This window comes from Urocitellus parryii, chromosome 4, assembly GCF_045843805.1.
Source record: "Urocitellus parryii isolate mUroPar1 chromosome 4, mUroPar1.hap1, whole genome shotgun sequence".
Lineage (NCBI taxonomy): Eukaryota > Metazoa > Chordata > Mammalia > Rodentia > Sciuridae > Urocitellus > Urocitellus parryii.
In genome coordinates, this window is record NC_135534.1 from 110,858,858 (window position 1) to 110,879,446 (window position 20,589).

The 20,589-nt window shown below is 35.2% G+C and overlaps 2 protein-coding genes across 2 annotated transcripts; both read left to right on the top strand.

Moving 5' to 3' along the window:
• The first annotated feature begins 1,195 nt into the window (after positions 1-1,195).
• On the top strand, positions 1,196-2,137 carry LOC113192527 (olfactory receptor 8G50-like). The gene has a single exon (XM_026402685.2). The coding sequence runs from the start codon at positions 1,202-1,204 to the stop codon at positions 2,135-2,137; it is 936 nt and encodes a 311-aa protein (XP_026258470.2). The 5' UTR covers positions 1,196-1,201.
• Positions 2,138-16,127: 13,990 nt separating this feature from the next.
• LOC113192528 (olfactory receptor 8G50-like) lies at positions 16,128-19,399 on the top strand. Its single transcript, XM_026402686.1, has 2 exons — positions 16,128-17,031; positions 19,371-19,399. Exons 1-2 carry the CDS (start codon positions 16,128-16,130, stop codon positions 19,397-19,399), a joined length of 933 nt encoding a protein of 310 aa, XP_026258471.1.
• The last annotated feature ends 1,190 nt before the right edge of the window (positions 19,400-20,589 follow it).

The following is a 20,589-nucleotide window of genomic DNA, read 5'->3' on the forward strand; positions in this document are numbered from 1 at the left end:
GTGGGATTGGCTTATTTCATTTAGCATGATATTCTCCAACTCCAACCATACTGCTTTGATTATCTCATTCCTTGCATTTACATAAAGATTTTTTTAATCAGCCTGTCTACATCTGAGAAAAACAATCCTGGAATTTGATAAGAATTGTACATTTGTAGATAAATTTGGGTATTTTTACCATTTACCCTAGGATGAGGGTTTTTGTTTTGTTTTGTTTTTGTACCATGGAATTGAATCCAAGGGCACTTAACCACTGAACTACATCCCAGACCTTTTTACTTTTTATTGTGAGATAAGGTCTTGTTAAGTTGCTTAGGGCCTCACTAAGTTGCTGGAGCTGGCTTTGAACTTGTGATCCTCCTGCCTCAGTCTCCTGAGTCCCTGGGATTACAGGCATGTGCCACAAATACTAGCTAGTTTGAGTCTTTTGATTCATGAACATGGAATTTTTCCTTTTATGAATGGCTTCAATTCCATTTGACATTACATAGTAATTTTGTGTGCAATGTCTTCCATAAAATATATATATTTTATTTTTTATGTTATTACAAATTCATAGTTTATTGTTCAATGAAAGTTTGTAGAAATACAATTGACTTTTTATATTGGTCTTATATGCTACCACCATGTTAGAATTTTCATTATTTTAAAGGTCCTTTGTGCAAAATCTATGCAATTTTTCACCTTGAATTTTATGCCTCTTACAAATGTGCAAATGGAGAGAGTAATACTTCTTGTTTTACAATCTGGGTGTCCTTTAATTTTATTTTATTTTTTCCCTAATTGCCCTGGCAAGAAATTCTAGCAGTGCAGAGAGTGGACATCTTGTCTTGTTCATTATCTTAGAGGCAAAGACTTTTTGTCTTACACCAACGTGACTATGCCTTTCTTGTGAATGCTTCGGATACCTTATTACTTTATTTTGTTATTTATCAGAGTAGTTTTGTGGGAGTTCAGGGACTGGGTAACACTAATATCAAATCTTAAAGCAAAGACTACAAATAGGGACAGTTCTGATATTAATATACATGTCACATATTCCTGTGATCCTACTGTCCTTGACTGCTAAAAGTGCAGGATCAGGAAGAAATGGAGACAACTGTCTGCAAAGACTTGAACTTTGTTTCTCACAAAGTGATTGGATAACAGATGCCTTGTTCATAATTTTTCTTCTCTTCATACTTAGGATTCTCAGGAGAAAATGGCAGAGGGAAATGATTCTACAGTGACTGAGTTCATCCTGGTTGGATTGACAGACAAACCAGAGCTCCAGCTGCCCCTCTTCCTCCTTTTCCTAGGAGTCTATGTGTTCACAGTGGTGGGGAACCTGGGCATGATCACACTGATTGGGCTCAGCTCTCATTTGCACACCCCCATGTACTATCTCCTTAGCAGTCTCTCCTTCATTGACCTCTGCCAATCCACTGTTATTACCCCTAAAATGCTGGTGAACTTTGTGATAGAGAAAAACACCATCTCCTATGCTGAATGCATGACTCAGCTCTACTTCTTCACTATTTTTGCAATTGCAGAGTGTCACATGTTGTCTGTAATGGCATATGACCGCTATGTTGCCATCTGTAACCCCTTGCTTTACAATGTTACCATGTCTAATCAAGTCTGTTCCTGGATGGTAGTTGGGGTGTATAGCATGGGCTTGATTGGTGCCTCAGCTCACACTGTTTGCATGCTAAGGGTGCTTTTCTGTAAGGATAATATAATAAACCATTATTTCTGTGATCTTTTTCCACTACTGGAGCTCTCCTGCTCCAGTACATTTATAAATGAAGTAATAGGTCTGTGCTTAAGTGCATTTAATATCTTTGTTCCAACCCTGGCAATCCTTAGCTCCTACATCTTCATCATAGCCAGCATCCAACGCATTCGCTCCACTGAGGGCAGAGCCAAAGCCTTTAGCACATGCAGCTCCCACGTCTCAGCTGTTGCTCTCTTCTTTGGTTCTCTAGCATTCATGTACTTACAACCATCATCAGTCAACTCCATGGACCAAGGGAAAGTGTCCTCCGTGTTTTACACTATTATTTTGCCCATGCTGAACCCTCTTATATATAGCCTAAGGAATAAAGATGTCAAAAATGCTCTATGTAAGCTCTTTGGAAAAAGAAATTTCCCATAAAGACAGGATTTTGCTTAGGAAATAAGGAAGTTTGGTAAGGAAATAGTGCATTGGGAACAATAAATATCCACAAGTCATCAGATTGCTTCTAGTAGATGATTATTTGTAAGAAAGGTACCAATGGTAAGACTGGATTCACAAGATTTGAACATGAAGTGCAGCACCATGCTAGGATGCCCAGAGTCTATTTACCTAGCATGACCTGGATTATATCTAAATACTTTTGAAGTTCTTCAACATCATCCAGATGGTTGATTATATTTTACATGTTTGGAAGATGAGTCTTTATGGGCCATATTCACTTTCTTAATTCAGAGAATAAATATATTTCATCATTAACCTTTGGTATTTCCATTGATTTGTGTACCTGGCCTTTTAAACTGTTAGTAAATATTTTTGAAATTTTGATCTTTAAAATAAATCATTCTAATATTTGAATTATTAAAAATATAATTCCTAATACTTATGAAGTTTGTAGAACTACATTAAGGAATATGGAGGCATATAATTGGTAATAAAATAATTTCGACCTAGAAAAAGATATCACAGGGCAAGATATTGCCAACAATATTCAAGATTGGAAATACCATGGTTATTTTGACATATATTTATGCAATTTTCTTTACTGCACAGTATCAGGACTGTGCTACCTCTTCTTTTTCATGATAATTCCATACTTGTTTTTACTAATCCCCCCATATCATGTTTTATTCCACTATTATTATATAATTTCTGATTATTTGTCTCATCTAACTTATAAAAAACACTGCATATTTTTCCTTCACAGGTGTGACATAAACACTTCAATGTCATGTCAATTTAAGTCACCCTATAAAGCCAAAAGTACAATGAGAGAGAGGAGGTTATGCATTTATTGAAAACTAGGAGAAAATCCTGCATTTTCCATGTACTAATCAGTTTCCATGTACTTCATGCCCTGTTATTTTCCTACCAACATATCCTTATGTATGCACATATATTTATACATAAGTATATATATATATATATATATATATATATATATATGTGATTCCTATTGTGTATATGCTATTGTGTACTGCATGTATTTATGTGTATATTGCATATATCTTGTTTAGCTATGTTTTATAAGGTTTATGTGTATGTAATTTTGATTCTATTGCTGTAGATATTAAACAATCAATAAATAGTATATTATACATATTGTTGAGTAACTGATAAATTTAACTTTATTAAATTTTACCTTTCCCAGCATTTATGTATGCACTTATACTGTTAAACATGTTTAAAAGAATAAAAATAACTGAAATTACTATAGTAATTTTGCTGAATATCATGCATTTAAAATAGTAACATTACTATCTGATAGATTCCATGGAAGATCTACCACACACACAAAAAGTAGTTTGTCTTTCATTGCTCTGACACAAACACACATTATTTCCAAAACAAAAGAATTCCTCTTACAATGAGTTTTTTTCAGAGTTATTTGGGATGTCACAGAAACAAATGTTAGATACAATCATGCATTACCTTCAGTATTAGTTTGGATTACCTTTGGTTGTGCATTATACAAACATGCACACACACACACACACACACACACACACGCACACACACACACACATGGTTGCTTTAAGCCAGTAAATGATTCAGGGTTAGTTCCATGACTCATCATAGATGTAAGCTTATTTGAAAATATTGTTCTATACCATTTCTTGTAGTATCCATCTGTGTTCTCAATGTCTCCAGATCCATCCTTCATATTCACCAACTGACCATCAGACAGAAACATATGGACAGAGAAGGGAATGTCTCCTGATCTGTAGAGCACTGACAGATTCCTCAATCTGAATCTCTTTGAAAAGGTCGAACTGACATAGATAAATATAGTGAAAAAAACATCATGTATACGTAGATCGCAGTGTGTTAAACTTAAAACTCGGGATGTTTATTATTAAGGAAAAAAAGAACGAACACCAGAAATAACTATGTCATCTGTGTTATCCAATACTTGTATCAAGACATAAATGACTCACTTTTGTTCTTTCAAGGGTTTAACATTTGGATATAGCATTGCATCTAACAGGAATAATGGTATTACTTGTGATTCAAATGCAATGTACAAAGGAGTAAAAGAATTCTACAAGGAAAATGATAGAGCACTGAAGAAAGAAATTGAATAAAACCTCAGAAAATGAAAGACTTTCCTTCAATGTTCATGAATAAGCAGAATTAATATTGTTAAAATGTTACTACCAAATGTTACTACCAAAAACTACATATAGATTCAATGCAATCTTCATCAAAATACCAATGACACTTTTGTAAAAATAGAACTAGAAACAACAGTACTGAAATTTATTCAGAAGAATAAAAGATTCAAAATAGCGAAAGCAATTCTAAGCAAAAACAAAAACTGTTGAAGGTATCAGAATAAATGACTTCAAATTGTACTGCAGCACTAGAGCAAGAGAAGCTGCATGGCACTGACCTAAGAACAGACACATAGATAAATGGAACAGAATAGAAGACACAGAGACAGACCCTCACAGATGTAAGCATCAATCCTGGACAAAGGGGCAAAACACATGCCCATGGAGAAAAGACAGTCTTTTTAATAATGAGTGTTGAAAAAATTGGTTATTCATACGTAGAAGGAAGAAACTAAATATCCATCTTTCACCCTACACAAAAATCAACTCAAAATGGTAAACAAACAAACAAACAAACAAACAAAAATACCTAGAAATTAGAACAGAAACTTTGTAACTATTAGAAGAAAATGTGGGGTCAGCACTCCAAAGTACAGGTGCCAGCAATGAATTTCTTAATAGGACCTCTAAAGATCAGGAAATGGTGCCAAGAATTAATAAAAGTGATACTATGAAATTCAAAAACTTCTGCATGGAAAAGGAATCAATCATGAATATTAAAAGACAATATACAGAATGGGAGAAACTCTTTGCTAGCTATTCTCTTCCGGAGGATTAATATCCAGAATATATTAAAAACTCAAGAAACTTAACACTGGAAAAAACAAATAAACCAATAAATAAATGGACAACTGAACTAAGCAGAAATTTCTACAAAGAAATACAAATAGCTAATAAATGCATGAAAGAATTTTAACATCTTTATTATGGAATTGTAATTCAAAACTACCCTGAGATTTCATATCACTCCAGTTAGAATGGCAATCATCAATCCAAAAAAAATAAAATAAAATAAAACATGCTGGTGAATATGGGGAGAAAGGATCAGTTATACATTGTTAGTGGGATTTTAAATTAGTGCAACCATTGTGGAAATCAGTATGGGCTTCCTCCAAATACTAGGGATATGGTTTGTAATAGGTGTCCCCCCAAAGTTTATGTGTAAAACAATGAAAGAAAGTTTAGAGATAAAATGATTCGGGTATGAGAACTTTAAACAATTAGTGCATCAATAGGGTTTATGATCAGTGATTGTAGCCAGGTAAACTGTGGCTAGAGGAGGTGGGTCATTGTGGACATGCCTTTTAGGTGTATATTTTGTGAGCTGAGCTTAGTCTCTCTCTCTCTCTGCTTCCTGGTAATGTCCCAGCTGCTTTCCCCACCACACACTTTCACCATGATGCTCTGCCTCACCTCAAGCCCTAATGAATGTAGCCTGTTGTCTATGGACTGAGACCTCTGAAACTGTCAGCCCCCAATAAACTTTTACTCCTTTAATTGTTCTTGTCAGATCTTTTGGTTACAGCAGTGAAAAAGCTGACTAAAACAACGAGTAATGTGATCACCATATGAAGCAGCTAGATCACACCTCCACATTTACTTAAAGTATTAAAGTTATTATACAATAGTGATATATGTATGATCATGTTTATAGCAGCACATTTCCCAATAGTTAAATAATGGAACCAAATTAAAAGTCTATCAGCAAATTAATGGATAAGGATAAAGTATATATACACAAAAGAGCTTAACTCAATCATAGAAATGAAATTATGTGATATGCAGAAAAAATGCATAGAATTTGAGAAAATAATACTCATAATAAGTCAATCTCAGAAAGTCAAGAATTATATTTTCTCTCATATGGGGAAGCTAGAGAGGGAAAAATGTGTGGGAGTGCCTCTCATGAAAATAGTAAGGATACCAAAAGTATAAAGGAGTGGGGCTATAGGGAGGAAGGAAACTAAGGAAAGTAAAAATGCTGAAAAATGTTGATTAAATTATATTGTTATATCATGTGCATGTATAAATATGTAACAACAAATCTCATCATTATGTATAATTATAATGCACCAATTAAAACTATGGAAAAAATGAAATGTGTAATGCATGTATAAAATACAGATTTTTAACATCTATTAAAATCTACAAGAAAGGTGTATGTCATGCTGGGCAGAATAGTCTATATACCATCTCTACAATGCTGTGTTTATTCCTCTTGTCTTGTATTCATTCTCACAGCCATCCTGAATGGCTTCCTGACTCTATTCTGTTTGTCCAAATTTTATGCACATTTCAATGACAAAGATAACAGTTTAATTCTCACGCATTTGTCATCCCTCCAAGTAATAACTGGGTATACCTCTGGTTCATCACATCTACTATAAAGATGTATCCATAGTAAACATCTACTGTAAAGATGTTTACTATTAGTGATTGCATGTGGATAGTACTTAAAGAAATAGCCAAATTCTTTTTTTTTTTCACTTCTGGGGATCAAACCCAGGTCTTCATGCCTGCTAGATAATCCCTGTACCACTGAGCCATATCTCCAGCCTTGGAAATAGCCAAACTCTTGAGAATAAAAATTGTATATTGTTTTGCATCTTATTTTTATTTCTAAGGCTGGATCATTATTGATGAGCAATATTTTTATGGGACTTTCAATTATGTTATTAAGTTTTTGCCCTATTAAAAAAATGGTAGAGAATTGCAATTTCCAAAATACCTTTAAACATCCAACTAAAGGTCCATATCTAACAAAAGTTGAAGCATTCCAGTTAACTTTAATGAAAAAAATTGATTGCAATAATTGTCTTAAAATTATATAACATTTAATAAATAACATTAAATGTAGTTTTACTCCCAATATCTTTACCATGAAAAGAGTGACTATAATATATATTTTCATTATTATTAAAATAATTAATTTTTCTTTATAAAGAAAATGTCCTCATCTCTTCTTTTTAATCTTGTTAATTATTTCTCACTGGTCTTTGTCTTTTTTTTTTTCCAGGTGTGGGGTACCAGGGATTGAACTTGGTGGCACCTGATCCCTGAGCCACATCCCCAGACCTATTTTGTATTTTTTTTTAGAGATAGGGTCTCACTGAATTGCTTAGAGCCTCATTGTTGTTGAGGCTGGCTTTAAATTCATTTTCCTCCTGCCTCAGTCTCCTAGATGCTAGGATTACAGGCATGCACCACCACACTCAGTGAGATCTTTGTTAATATAAAACATACTTTAGCATACAAATTTAATGAGAAGAAATTTTTATTAAGACTCAAGTTAAAAAATTCCAAGAACTAGTGTTTTGTGATTATGATATACTAAATACAGATATAAAAGATCAATAAAAAATTAAAAATTTTAACTCTTACAATAATTGGTTACTTCCCTACTTATATATATTTTTCTTTTCAAGAAATCTCTAAAAAATTCCTTCAGTGTATGTCTGGAAATTTTTCTGAAATTTTAAATTTTGAAATGTCTTGGAATAAAATTTATTCATCCTTCATTTTAATCCATACCAAAAATATATGTAGAAAAAAAGTTCGTCTTTTTAAAAATGCTGCTGAATATCTATATGCAGAAGAAGAAAACTAGATCTGTACTTCTCAACCTGCACAAAAGTGCAATTGAATTAAGAATGTGACCAGAAATAGTACAATTGCTAAAAGAAAACATAGGGTCAACATACCACCATATTGGCACAGGCACTGACTTCATTAACAAGACACAAAGCTCAAGAAGAAAAAAAAAAAGAAAGAATACATAATTAGAATGGCATCAAATTAAAAAGCTACACAGCAAATAATAAGGAGCATGAAGAGACAGCTACAGAATGGGAGAAAATGTTTGCCAGCTACTCTTCTGACATTTAATGAATATTAAGAATATATAAAGAACACAAGATTAACACCCCACCCCCCCAAAAAAAAATCCACAAAGAAGCCAATCAAGAAATAGGTAAACAGGGCTGGGATTGTGGCTCATCAGCAGATTGCGCCCCTAGCATGGGCGAGACCCTGGTTCGATCCTCAGCACCACATAAAAATAAAGGTGTTGTGTTGTGTCCATCTACACCTAAAAAATAAATATTTTAAAAAAATAAATAGGTAAACAGACATTTCTCAAAGAAGAAACACAAATGGGCAATGCCTATATGGAAAGAATATTCAACATCCCTAGCAATCAAGGAAATGAAAATTAAAAAAAACACATAGACTTTATTTCACTCCAGTTGGATCAAGAATATAAATAATAATAAATTCTGGAAATGATGTGAGGGAAATGTATACTCATACATACATTATTGGTGGGACTAAAAATTAGTACACTCTGAAAACAGTGTGAAGATTTAACTAGGAATAGAAACCACCTCATGGCTCAGCAATCCCATTTCTTTGTATTTATCCCAAAGAACTAAAATCAGCACACTCTAGTGATACAACTACACAAATATTTTGAACAAGGCAGCTATGTCTCAGATATGTAATCTGTCCAGGTGCCAATAAATAGAGGAATAGATTAAGATGTCGTAAATACACAATAGAGTATTACTCAAGCATAAAGAATAAAATTATGGCATTTTCTGGTAACAGGATGGAAATGGAGAACATCAAGCTGCATGAAATAAGCTCATCTCAGAAAATTAAGGGTCAAGTATTTTCTTTCATATGCAGAAGCTAAAGAAAAGTAATAGAAAAAGTTAGGGGTTGAATATCAAAAAGGAAAAGGGAATATCTCTGGAGTAGAAGAAGGAAATTGAGAGGGAAGAAGGAGAGATGGCAAAGGGGAGGAAATGCGGAATGAATTTGACAAGTCTATGTTATGTGCATGTATAAATATACCACAGTGAGTTCAACTCTTATGCATATGCATAAAGTGCCAATATAAATAAATAAATTAAATAAGGAAAATGAAGACCAGTAGAGTAAAAGAAAGGTATCAGAGGAGGGTAGAGGGAAGGGGAAGAAAGCAAAGACAACCAAAGGAAAGAGAAGAGTAGGGGGCATCAGAAACTGAAATGGGAGTAAATTGAACTCTGTGCATGAATGATTATGTCAAAATAAATAATATACCAATAAAAGCAAAAAATATCTAACTAAATAGATAAAATAAAATAGAGCATTGATAATATCTTGAAAATATAATGGGGAAAGAGAAATTCTAATTGTCAGTTTTCCCCAGAGTTCAATCCTGTGAGATGAGATTCCAGTGGGATGTTATTATCATTGTTTGTTCTCATTTATACCCTTATATGTAGCATAAAAAATCATCACATCAGCCCAGCTTTGCAGAGGCAAATGGCTTTGGGCATCAGCTTCAGCAGAGATCAAGATTAGTGATTCACAGGACACCTTTGGTATGTCACCTCCTCACATGATCAAAGTCATTTTCCTCCAGTGCAACAGAGAAGAAAAACTATACAGCATTGGCCTGCTGAAAAGAAGGAGGGGTATGTCTGAATTCCAGACCATGACTTTTAAAATCTTAGAGCATTCTGCTGCAGTCTTTCCCTAAGTGTTAATAGAGATGTAGGTGTCTGTTGACCTGTCTCTCCTTGTCCTCACTCTCAGAGCCACACTCCCTGGTGAGCACAGGTTCCCTAATCATCTCCCTGTTCTTCACAGTATGAAATTAAGGCAGATACTTATTTTGTTTGCTCATTTCTACTCAGGCAATTCATGGGCTTTGTTCTTTCATTTTGAACCTGTATTAACTCATCTCTAAGCTTCTTGTAACCATTTTATTAAATCACATTTATATTGAGACTCGCTATATACAAGGCACTGTGCCAGCCTTGTCATGAATTTACAATTAGGTGCAGATACAAAACTCGTAAATTACTGATAGATAATTCCAACTAGTACATGCTACATCAAGGCAAAAATAACATGCTCATGGACACACAGAATTTGGTCTTATTACTGTGATGTCACTATTATAGAAAATACCTTAACTATTAAATAGGATTACACAAAATAATGTGATAAAAGTAAAGAGAAACAAAAGAAATTCTGTATTACATCTGAGAGCATACATAGTTCCTTTCATGTAATAGGCCTGTCATGTGACATATATTGGGAAATAGAAGAAGGAAATTTTTGTTTGTTTAATTCAGAAGCCTTCATAGACACCCATCATGGTCTAGATCCATGTTAGCAGTGACCAGTATCACTTGCCCGATCAAGGTTTTTACCACAGCTGCTAGTTAGCCTCCCTGTCCCCTTCTAAGCTCTATTATTCAGAACAGGGGATATTCTTTATTCATCTATCTTGAACACCCACCCGTAGTCAACTTTTTGCTTATCAATGTTAATCATTTTGGGGGGGGTACTGGGAATTGAACTCAAGGGCACTCAACCACTGAGTCACATCCCCAGCCCTATTGTGTATTTTATTTACAGACAGGGTCTCACAGAGTTGCCTGATACCTCACTGTTGCTGAGGCTAGCTTTAAACTTGTGATCTTCCTGTCTCAGCTTTCCAAGCTGCTGGGATTACAGGTGTGCTCCACAGTGCCAGGATAATCTTCCTTTAGTGTAAGTCTACATTTACCGCTTAAAAGTATCTTCTTGAAGCATTATCCCCAATATAAATCTTCATTACTATTATCTATGATTTCATAATAATTTATTGACGGCATCATCCAAGTTCCAAGACATTGAAGCACAGAGGTACTGTTAGCAAATCAGAACAGGAAGCAGTAGTAATGAAGAGCATGTGTCAGAGTCAGACTTCAGAGGGAGCTGGTCACATGGAATGGGTCAGAGTCCCAAGCATTTTGGCAGAGTTACAATGACTGAGCAATAGATAATAATGGAGCTTCTGTGATGGAGATTGGTATTTCATGGGACAGCCTTGTGAGAGGCCAAAGACAAAGAAAAAGTCTTCAGCTAGAAAATTGTAAAGAGTAGGAACTATGGGAGAATATGTTTCTTTGTTTGTTTTGTGTTTCTGTAGCAAAGTACCACTCACTGGATTATGTATAATGAACAGAAATTTATCTGTCTTACTATAGTATACTAGTAAGTATAGTAAGTTTAAGGTCAAAGGATGCATCTGATGAGGGCCTTCTTGCTGCATCCTATGGTAGAATAATCAAGGACAAAAGAGGACACTCATGAGACAGAGGAAAGGGGGCAAACTAGTTCTTATATTAGGAACCCACACCTCTGATGATTAGCCTATTCTCAGAACACCACTAATGCAGTCACCTCATGACTTAATCTCTTCTTAAGGTCCCAGTTCTCAATACTGTTGCACTGGGGATCAAGTTTGCAATGTATGAACTCTGGAGGACACATTCAAACCATAGCACTATGGAAGTTCAGCTTCAGGAATAGAGGTAAAGTAGAGAGATGTGCTGAAATAAATAACAGCTTTTATAAGAGGTAAGTAGGAATCTCCCAGGTCTGAATGTACAATATCAGCAACATTTTGGCTTGATCATGAGTTAACAATTCTACTGGAGACATGCTTCAGCTTTTCTAGTAAAGTATAATATTGGCCCAGAATTAGGGATAGTTGTCCTCTGCAAGTGGTGGCCTGTGGAGAGTCAGAAGAAAGCAGGAGTCAAGAAGCAAATTGCTAGGTCCCTACTCAAATCTGTTGGAGATTTTCTGACAATCCTTCTAGGTGCTGTAATTCAGTCTTCTATAATTATTTTTATTTATCTTACCATTTGATGATGTTTTCCTCTGATGAAGACATAGAAAGAACATTTTAAATTAAGTATATGTCTGCATTATTATATCTATCAGTTTTTAATAGCAATTAGAAATGCCTAAGTTTTCCTTGAAGATGTATTGGAGAGAAAATTTCCCATGATAGCAGAAGATTAGTACAGTTTTTGAGGCCAACTAGGACATTTTTTCATATGTGCAAAATAAAATTACCATATTGTTTTGGAGAAAAGTATAATGAACATATTTTACTCAATTACAGAATATACCAGACCTAAAGTAGATGAGGAGACTTATAGGGTGATATTCATCAGGACATTGTGATGGAATGTTTTGTGTCCATGATGGTGGTGGTGAATATGATGATGTTAATTTGTTACCAGGGACGGAACCCTGGGTATTTAAATATTGAGTCACATCCCCAGCCCATTTTTATTTTTATTTATTTATTTTTTAATTTAGAGACAGTGTCTTGCTAAGTTGCTTAAGACCTTGCTTACTTGCTGAGGCAGACTTTGAATTTGCCATCCCCCTGCCTTAGCTACCCAAGCTGCTGGGATCACAGGCCTAAGCACCTAGCTAAATGGTGTTATTATTTTCTTGTTTTAATTTTATAATACATTTTTAAATATAAAATATAATAAAATATAAGTAACATTGTATAATTTATTTTTTATGTATGCATTTCAGTTTTTTAGCATATTTTTGAAGTCTACAACCATCACTGTGTTCTAATGTAGAATGTTTTCATCAGCACCCAAAATAAAGCCCTATCCCCATGAGCAGTCCCACCCTAATATCTCCCTTCCCACAGTCTCCACCAGACTCTAAGCTTGCTTTCTGTATGTATTTCTCGGTTGTGGACCCATCCTATAAATAGAATAATACAATGTATGGTGTCTGGTTTCTTTCACTTAGTATGTTTCAGGTTTGTTCATGATTTGACATATCTTAGTTCTTCATTCCATTTTATCGAAGAATAATACTCTATCATATGGGCATCCCTCATTCTGCTTGTTCATTCCTCACTGGATGCACATGTGGGTGCTTCTAATCTTTTGGCTCTTAAAAGTACAATTACTCTGGTCATACACATGCAAACTTTTGTGTGTATTTTTTTTGAATTCTGGTCTCCACCAGCCATGAAATTCCTGGGCTATGAGGTAATCCTATGCTTCATAATTTGAAGAACTGATAAACTGTTTGCCTAAAAGTTTGTATATTGTACAGTTCCATCAGCAATTGATGAGAGTTCCAATGCTGTCACATTCTTGTCAACCCTTATACCTATCTGCCTTGTTGGTTATAGACTTTCTGATAGATGTGAAACGTTTTCTCACTATGGTTATGATTTTAATTTCCTTAATAAATGATGAATGATGACTAAGATATTTTCAGGGGCTTATTGGTCATTTGTATATCTCAAATAGAAGAATGTTTATTGGAATCCTCTCACATATTTCCAACTGGGCCATTTGTCCTTTTCATTGTTAAATTGTTAAAGTTCTTTAAAAAATAATTAAAATTTGTTTAATTAGTTATACATGACCGTAGGATGCATTTATGCACTTTGAAATATCATACATAGATGTATACTGACCACAAATACTTCCCTGCTGTTACTAGTATCCAGCAAAACTACTAGTAATTGAAACTACTTTCCATTATAGTTTGTTATTATAGAAATACTATAGATATTTTTTTCAAGGAAAGTAACATGTGACTTCCATTAAGCATATAACTGAATATTTATATGAAGATGAAGTTTATTTCTCTCTTTTTCATTTATAAAGATTAAATACATTATTTATGAATGGTTCCTTTGCTCTTAGAATTATGTTTTTGGACTATAATTTCTTTATTTGCTCCTTTTAGATATACATGACAGTAGGGTACATTTTGCTATATTACACATACTGTTCTTTGAAATACTTTCGTTTTACATTTTTATGGTGTCCAACTTTTTTCTATGGTGGTCTCTGGTTTGGGTATTTTCTCTGAGAAACCGTCATTAAAATTTAGGTCATAAGGATTCAGTCTTTTTCAAAAGTTATTTTTATGTTCTAAGAGCATTTTGTAGTTCATTTATTGTGGATAGTGTGATTTTTAAATAGTTCAAATTAATTTTTATTTTATTTTCTTATTTTGTTCAATACTGATGATTGAACCCAGGGCTTTATGGTGCTAGGCCTGTGTTTTAACAAGGAGCTGCATTCCCTGGCCCAAATTATATCTTTTACATGTAATTATTATTCTAGTACCATTTGTTCAAAAGCATATAAAAGAATATTTTCCCCACTGAATTGGCATAAAATACCTATAACAATTCAATTGATCAGAGATGTGTGTTTATTTCTGGATTGTCAATTCTATTCCCTGGACCTCCATGTCTATACTTGAGACAAAAATCACACCATCTAACTTGGTAATTAGCATGCAAATTGCAAAATGTGAGCCCTCCAATTTTGTTCTTCCCTTTCAACATTTTTTTTGTTTGATATTCTGAATGCTTGCATTTTCGTAAGGATTTTATCATCAGTCTGGGTTATGGTTTAGATAGTAGGTGTCCCTGAAATTTCATGTTTGAGATTATGCAATACCATTTGGAAGTGAAATGATTGGGTTATGAGAGCCTCCATTAAGTGAATTAATCCCCTGAGTGGCAAGTGAAGGCAGGTAGGTGTGGCTAGAGGAGGTGGGTTTTGGGGGTGTGCCTTTGTGTATATATTTTATATTTTTGAGTGGAATATCTCTGCTTCTGGATCTTCATGTTTTGAGCTGCTTCTCTCCATCACATTCTTGCATTATGATGTTCAGCCTCACCTCAAGCCCTGAAGAATGGAGCTGGCTGTCTATGGACTAAAGCTGTGAGCACCAAATACATTTTATCCTTTGAAATTGTTCTTTTTTTTTTTTTTAAAGAGAGAGTGAGAGAGGAGAGAGAGAGAGAATTTTTAATATTTATTTTTTAGTTCTCGGCGGACACAACATCTTTGTTGGTATGTGGTGCTGAGGATCGAACCCGGGCCGCACGCATGCCAGGCGAGCGCGCTACCGCTGAGCCACATCTCCAGCCCTTGAAATTGTTCTTATCCGGTCTTTTAATCACAGTAGTAACAAAGCTGAATACAACAGCCTACCAATGCCCACAAAAAACAGTGCTGGGAATTGGAGATGGATGACACTGAATTTTCAGATTCATCTGGGTAGTACTGATATTTTCACAGACTGAGTCACTTGATTAATGAAATTGGATGTCTTTCCATTTATGGGGATATTTTTCAATTCAAAATTATTATTTTTTTTTATTTTAAGTGAAATGTATTGCTTTTGATTTCTTAGTTTATTCTTATTTATTTTATTTTATTGTTCATGCTATTTCAAAAGTATTTTTGATTACTCGGTTCAAGTGTGTAGAAATGTAACTGAGTTTTTTGTCTGATAGGCTATTCTACCACCTTGCTTCACTTTTGAATCAGTTCCAGCAGTTATCTTGGTAGATTTCTTGTGGAATTTTCTATACATAAAATTATGCATTTTATAAGTATGCTAGTGTTTTTCTTGTTTTACAATATAAATTTATTATACATTTTTTTCATGATTGCCCTAGCCTGACCTGTAGTATGGTGTTGAATAAAATTGCAGGTAGTGAACATCTTGTCTTTTTCGTTAGGAGAAAAGGCTTTCAGTTTTCCATTATTATGTGTGATTTCAGTGTGTTTTTCTTTAACTGTTACTATTTTTTTTTCACATAAAAATATTAAGAATTTGCTCTGCAGAGGACTGGAGAAGATTACACAAAGAATGGAAAATACTCAGAAAATGCAAAGTTACTAAAACAGTTCCTTGTGTGTTCAGAGACTGGGTCCTACCAATTACACATTTTAAAGCCCATAACTCACATAAGGATAATTATATATGATATTTATTAACATGTCAGTTATTTCTGTGTTACCAACATCATTGACAACTGACATAATTGAGAGATGAAAATAAAAGGAAAAACCTGGCTAAAATGACTTTAATTCTGTCTTATATATATCAGGTGTGACCATACAATAATAACTATTTTTTTCTCTTCCTATTAGAATTCTCAAAAGAAAATGTCAGAAGGAAATTATTCTATCGTAACTGAGTTCATCCTGGCTGGATTAACAGACAAACCAGAGCTCCAGCTGCCCCTCCTTCTCTTCTTTGTAGGAATCTATGTGTTCACAGTGGTGGGGAACCTGGGCATGATCACACTGATTGGACTCAGCTCTCACCTGCACACCCCCATGTACTATCTCCTCAGCAATCTCTCCTTCATTGATCTCTGTCAATCCACTGTGATTGTCCCCAAAATGCTGGTCAACTTTGTGATGGAGAAAAACACAATCTCCTACCCTGAATGCATGACTCAACTCTACTTTTTCATTGTTTTTGCAATTGCAGAGTGTCACATGTTGTCTGCAATGGCATATGACCGCTATGTTGCCATCTGTAACCCCTTGCTTTACAATGTTACCATGTCTAATCAGGTCTGTTCCTGGATGGTAGTTGGGGTGTATAGCATGGGCTTGATTTGTGCCACAGTTCACACAACCTGCATGCTAAGAGTGTTTTTCTGTAAGGATGATATTATAAACCATTACTTCTGTGATCTTTTCCCTCTACTAGAGCTCTCCTGCTCCAGTACATTTATAAATGAGGTGGTAGGTCTGTCCTCAAGTGCATTTAATATCTTTTTCCCAACCATGACAATCCTTAGCTCCTACATCTTCATCATAGCCAGCATCCTGCACATTCGCTCTACCGAGGGCAGGTACAAAGCCTTCAGCACCTGCAGCTCCCACGTCTCAGCTGTTGCTCTCTTCTTTGGTTCTCTAGCATTCATGTACCTGCAGCCATCATCAGTCAGCTCCATGGACCAAGGGAAAGTGTCCTCTGTGTTTTACACTATTATTGTTCCTATGTTAAACCCTCTGATCTACAGCCTGAGGAATAAGGATGTCAAAGTGGCCCTAAGTAAACTCCTTGGAAATAAAAGTTTCTGAAAAAGTATTATTGTTTAGCGAAAATTTATAATTTGTACAGATTTAGTAAGGAAGTAATTCTATAACAATGGAAGTCCAGAAGGCATGAGATTGTTTGCTTGAACTTGATTATGTAGAAGAAAGGTGCCAAGGACAGGACTGGATTCACAGCATCAGACGCATTGAAGACAGCACCCCACTGGGAAACCCCAGAATCCATCTACCCTGAGTAACCTGTAGAACCTCTAAATATTTGAAAAAGTTCTTCAAAGTCCTCCAAATGTAAAATATTGCTCATATTTTATGTGTTTGAAACATGAGTCTTTTTAGGCACAATTCATTTATATTAAATCAGGAAATAAATACATATGATCATTATTCTTTGTTATTATCAATATTTTATGTACCTGGCCTTCTGAATTAAGTGTCTTGGGGGTTGGGGATGTGGCTCAGCGGTAGCGCCCTCGCCTGGCATGCGTGCGGCCCGGGTTCGATCCTCAGCACCACATACCAACAAGCATGTTGTGTCCGCCGAGAACTAAAAAATAAATATTAAAAAAAAATTCTCTCTCTCTCTCTCTCACTCTCTCTCCTCTCTCACTCTCTCTTTAAAAAAAAAAAGTGTCTTGGCAAGTATTTCTGAATTTGTGATCTAAAGTAAGTGACTTTAGGGCTGTGGCTGTGGCTCAGAGGTAGAGTATATGCGTTGAACATGTGGAGTCCTGGGTTTGATCCTCAGCACCACATAAAAATAAATAAGTAAAAGGTATTGTGTCCAACCACAAATAAATAAAAATAAATAAATAAATAAATAGCTTCAACAATTTGGAATATACAAAATATAACCTCTAATTTTTACACAGTGTATCAAACTCTATTAAGGAGTACTGAGTAACATAAAGAGTAATGAGATTATGTCTATTCAGGAAATTATAATAGTGACAGCAGTCTTGGATATCAGAAATAGATTCCACTGGTTTTGGAGATTGAACACTTGGGAAATGCCAAGACAAGTGTAGAAAGCACATTTTATTTGAGAAAGGAGATAGCAATAGATTTCTCCAAACAGAAGGGGTCCCAAAGCTGGGTGTCCATGGTAGTGGACATGTCTTGCTCTTTAACAGACATCAGAACCCCTAGTTCTCTTTTTTTCGTGGGTGGTAGCAGGGATTGAACTCAGGGCACTCAACCACTGAGCCAAATGCCCAGCTCTAGATTGCATTTTATTTAGAGCAGAGTCTCACTGTGCTGCTTACCACCTCACTTTTGCTGATGCTGGCTTTGAACTCATGATCCTCTTGCCTCACCCTCCCAAGAAAGCCGGCAAACTGCTGGGATTACAGGTGTTTGCCACCGTGCCCAGCCCCACCTTCACTTTTTTTCTCTGCATCCCAGCCTAAGAGCAGGAAGGAGCAAGTGAACATGGATAATCTTTAGCAACCCATTGAACTGGGAAGTGAAATCCCACAGGTTAGCTGTTGCAACCCATTGTCCTCTCTGTTTGATAACCAGTGATAATGAGTCACCACCCTCTCTCAACTCCCATTATTCTTCATCTACACTGACTACTAGACCTTCACTCACTGCCTCCTTTTGTTGATGAATGTGACAAATTCTGTTCCCTAAGGCCAGGTAGGGCTGCTTTTTAGCTAAAGAAAACATGCAGGAAATCATTACATTGGCCTCCTTTTAACTTGTTGTTCCCAACATCCTCACCTATTTGTCCCCTTACATTCCCCCTCAAGGAATTTGGGCCCCTAAATTCTTTTAGGGTATTTGGATGTTTACTCATTCTGACTACTTCCTGCGGAAGAAAGGTGGCATCTAGGAAAAGGAAACTCAAAGTTCTTTTTCTCCATCAGGAGGGGCATGTAGAGTTAAGGGTAGTTAGCATCCAAATAATTCAGATGTCCATGGTGGTATTGCATGTGTGACTGAAAGAGGGATACACAAAGCAGTAGTTTTATAAGAATATAAACAATAAGACAGCAAATCATACTTCTTAAGAAACAATTAGCATGAAGCAATTAATAATATTGGCTGGTGACTGGAAACCATGAAGATGGTAACTCATTAATGCTCCAGGTGGAATCAATATGCTAGTTAAGGCTTTAGAAACATTAGCAGAGTTGTTAGAAAAAATATACACAACATTTAGTTTTTATAATGCCACAAATTTCCCCATAAGATGTAATTCAGCTACTAATGCAATCTGATGTTTGCAAAATACTTTCTATTGGAATTAACTCTGTGTTGAGCAGGGACCCCTTTATTTCTGTCACTGAGGATTACATAATCATTCTAGCAAACACAGACTCAGTCTGCATACAGAGGAAATTATGAATATTAGTAGGTCTTAAATTAACTCAAGAAACACACAGAGCAACAACAACAACCACACACACACAAAAAATCTAACTCTGATAGTCTTTTGAGAGTTATCAGGCACTCCTGTCTAAGAACCCTTCTTCATACCCTCCAGTTTTACCTACTTTTTGTGTGGCTGACACAAACATACATCTCAAGTTACATTAAAAGAACTAATGTCTTTCCTTTTAAAATGTATATATATGATTGTGCTTTAGTTATAATTTTCCTGTCAGTTAATTAAGATAAAGTTGGTAAATTGATATTGTCCCTATACACTATTAAAATCAGCTGACATTCATCAAAGTGTTACTCTTGGTAAGTTAGGAGCAGCTTCTTAGGTTCTCAAGTGCCATATGCCAGGATAGGTCAAGGTCTTCCTGACCACATGTGGCTTCCCTTGGAAGCACCAAGGACATTTTCTTTCTTTCCAGCATGTTCACTGGTTGGCTTCTTGTTCTCCATGGTCCCATTGATCCCCCTGTTTGGGAGGTCATGTGTCCCAGAGTTGCATAGCCCTTAGAGGTTCTCTTATTCCATGGGTTTGAGCACATCTCAGAGAGGAAGAGTCAAATATTGGCTATTTTCTTTCTTGGCCCTTTTCTTTTTTCTAGCTTTAGTTTTCAAGTTTTAGTTTTAAATATCTAACAAGCCAGCACTACAACTGCTAAAGTAGAAGTAATGGATTTTAATTTTAATTTCTAAGATTTTATAACTATTACCATTGCCTTTTTAATTTTTTTGTATTCTAATTTGTTATATATGACAGCAGAATGCATTACGATTCACATTACACATACAGATGTTTTTTCATATCTCTGTTTGAATCAAAGTATATTCCCACCATTCATGTCTTCATACATGTACTTAGGGAAATGATGTCTATCTCATTCCACCATCTTTTTTTACACCCTTTGCCCTCTCCCTTCTCCTCTCTCCCCTTTGCCTTATCTAGAGTTCATCTAATCTTCACATGATTCCTCTCCCAACCACACTATGTATCAGCCTCCTTATTTCAGAGAGAACATTCAGCATTTGGTTTTTATGAAACTGGCTTATTTCACTTAGCATTATATTCTTCAACTCCATCTGTTTATCTGCAAATATCATGATTTTATTCTCTTTAATTTCTGAGTAATATTCCATTGTGCATAAATACCACATTTTCTTTATCCATTAATCT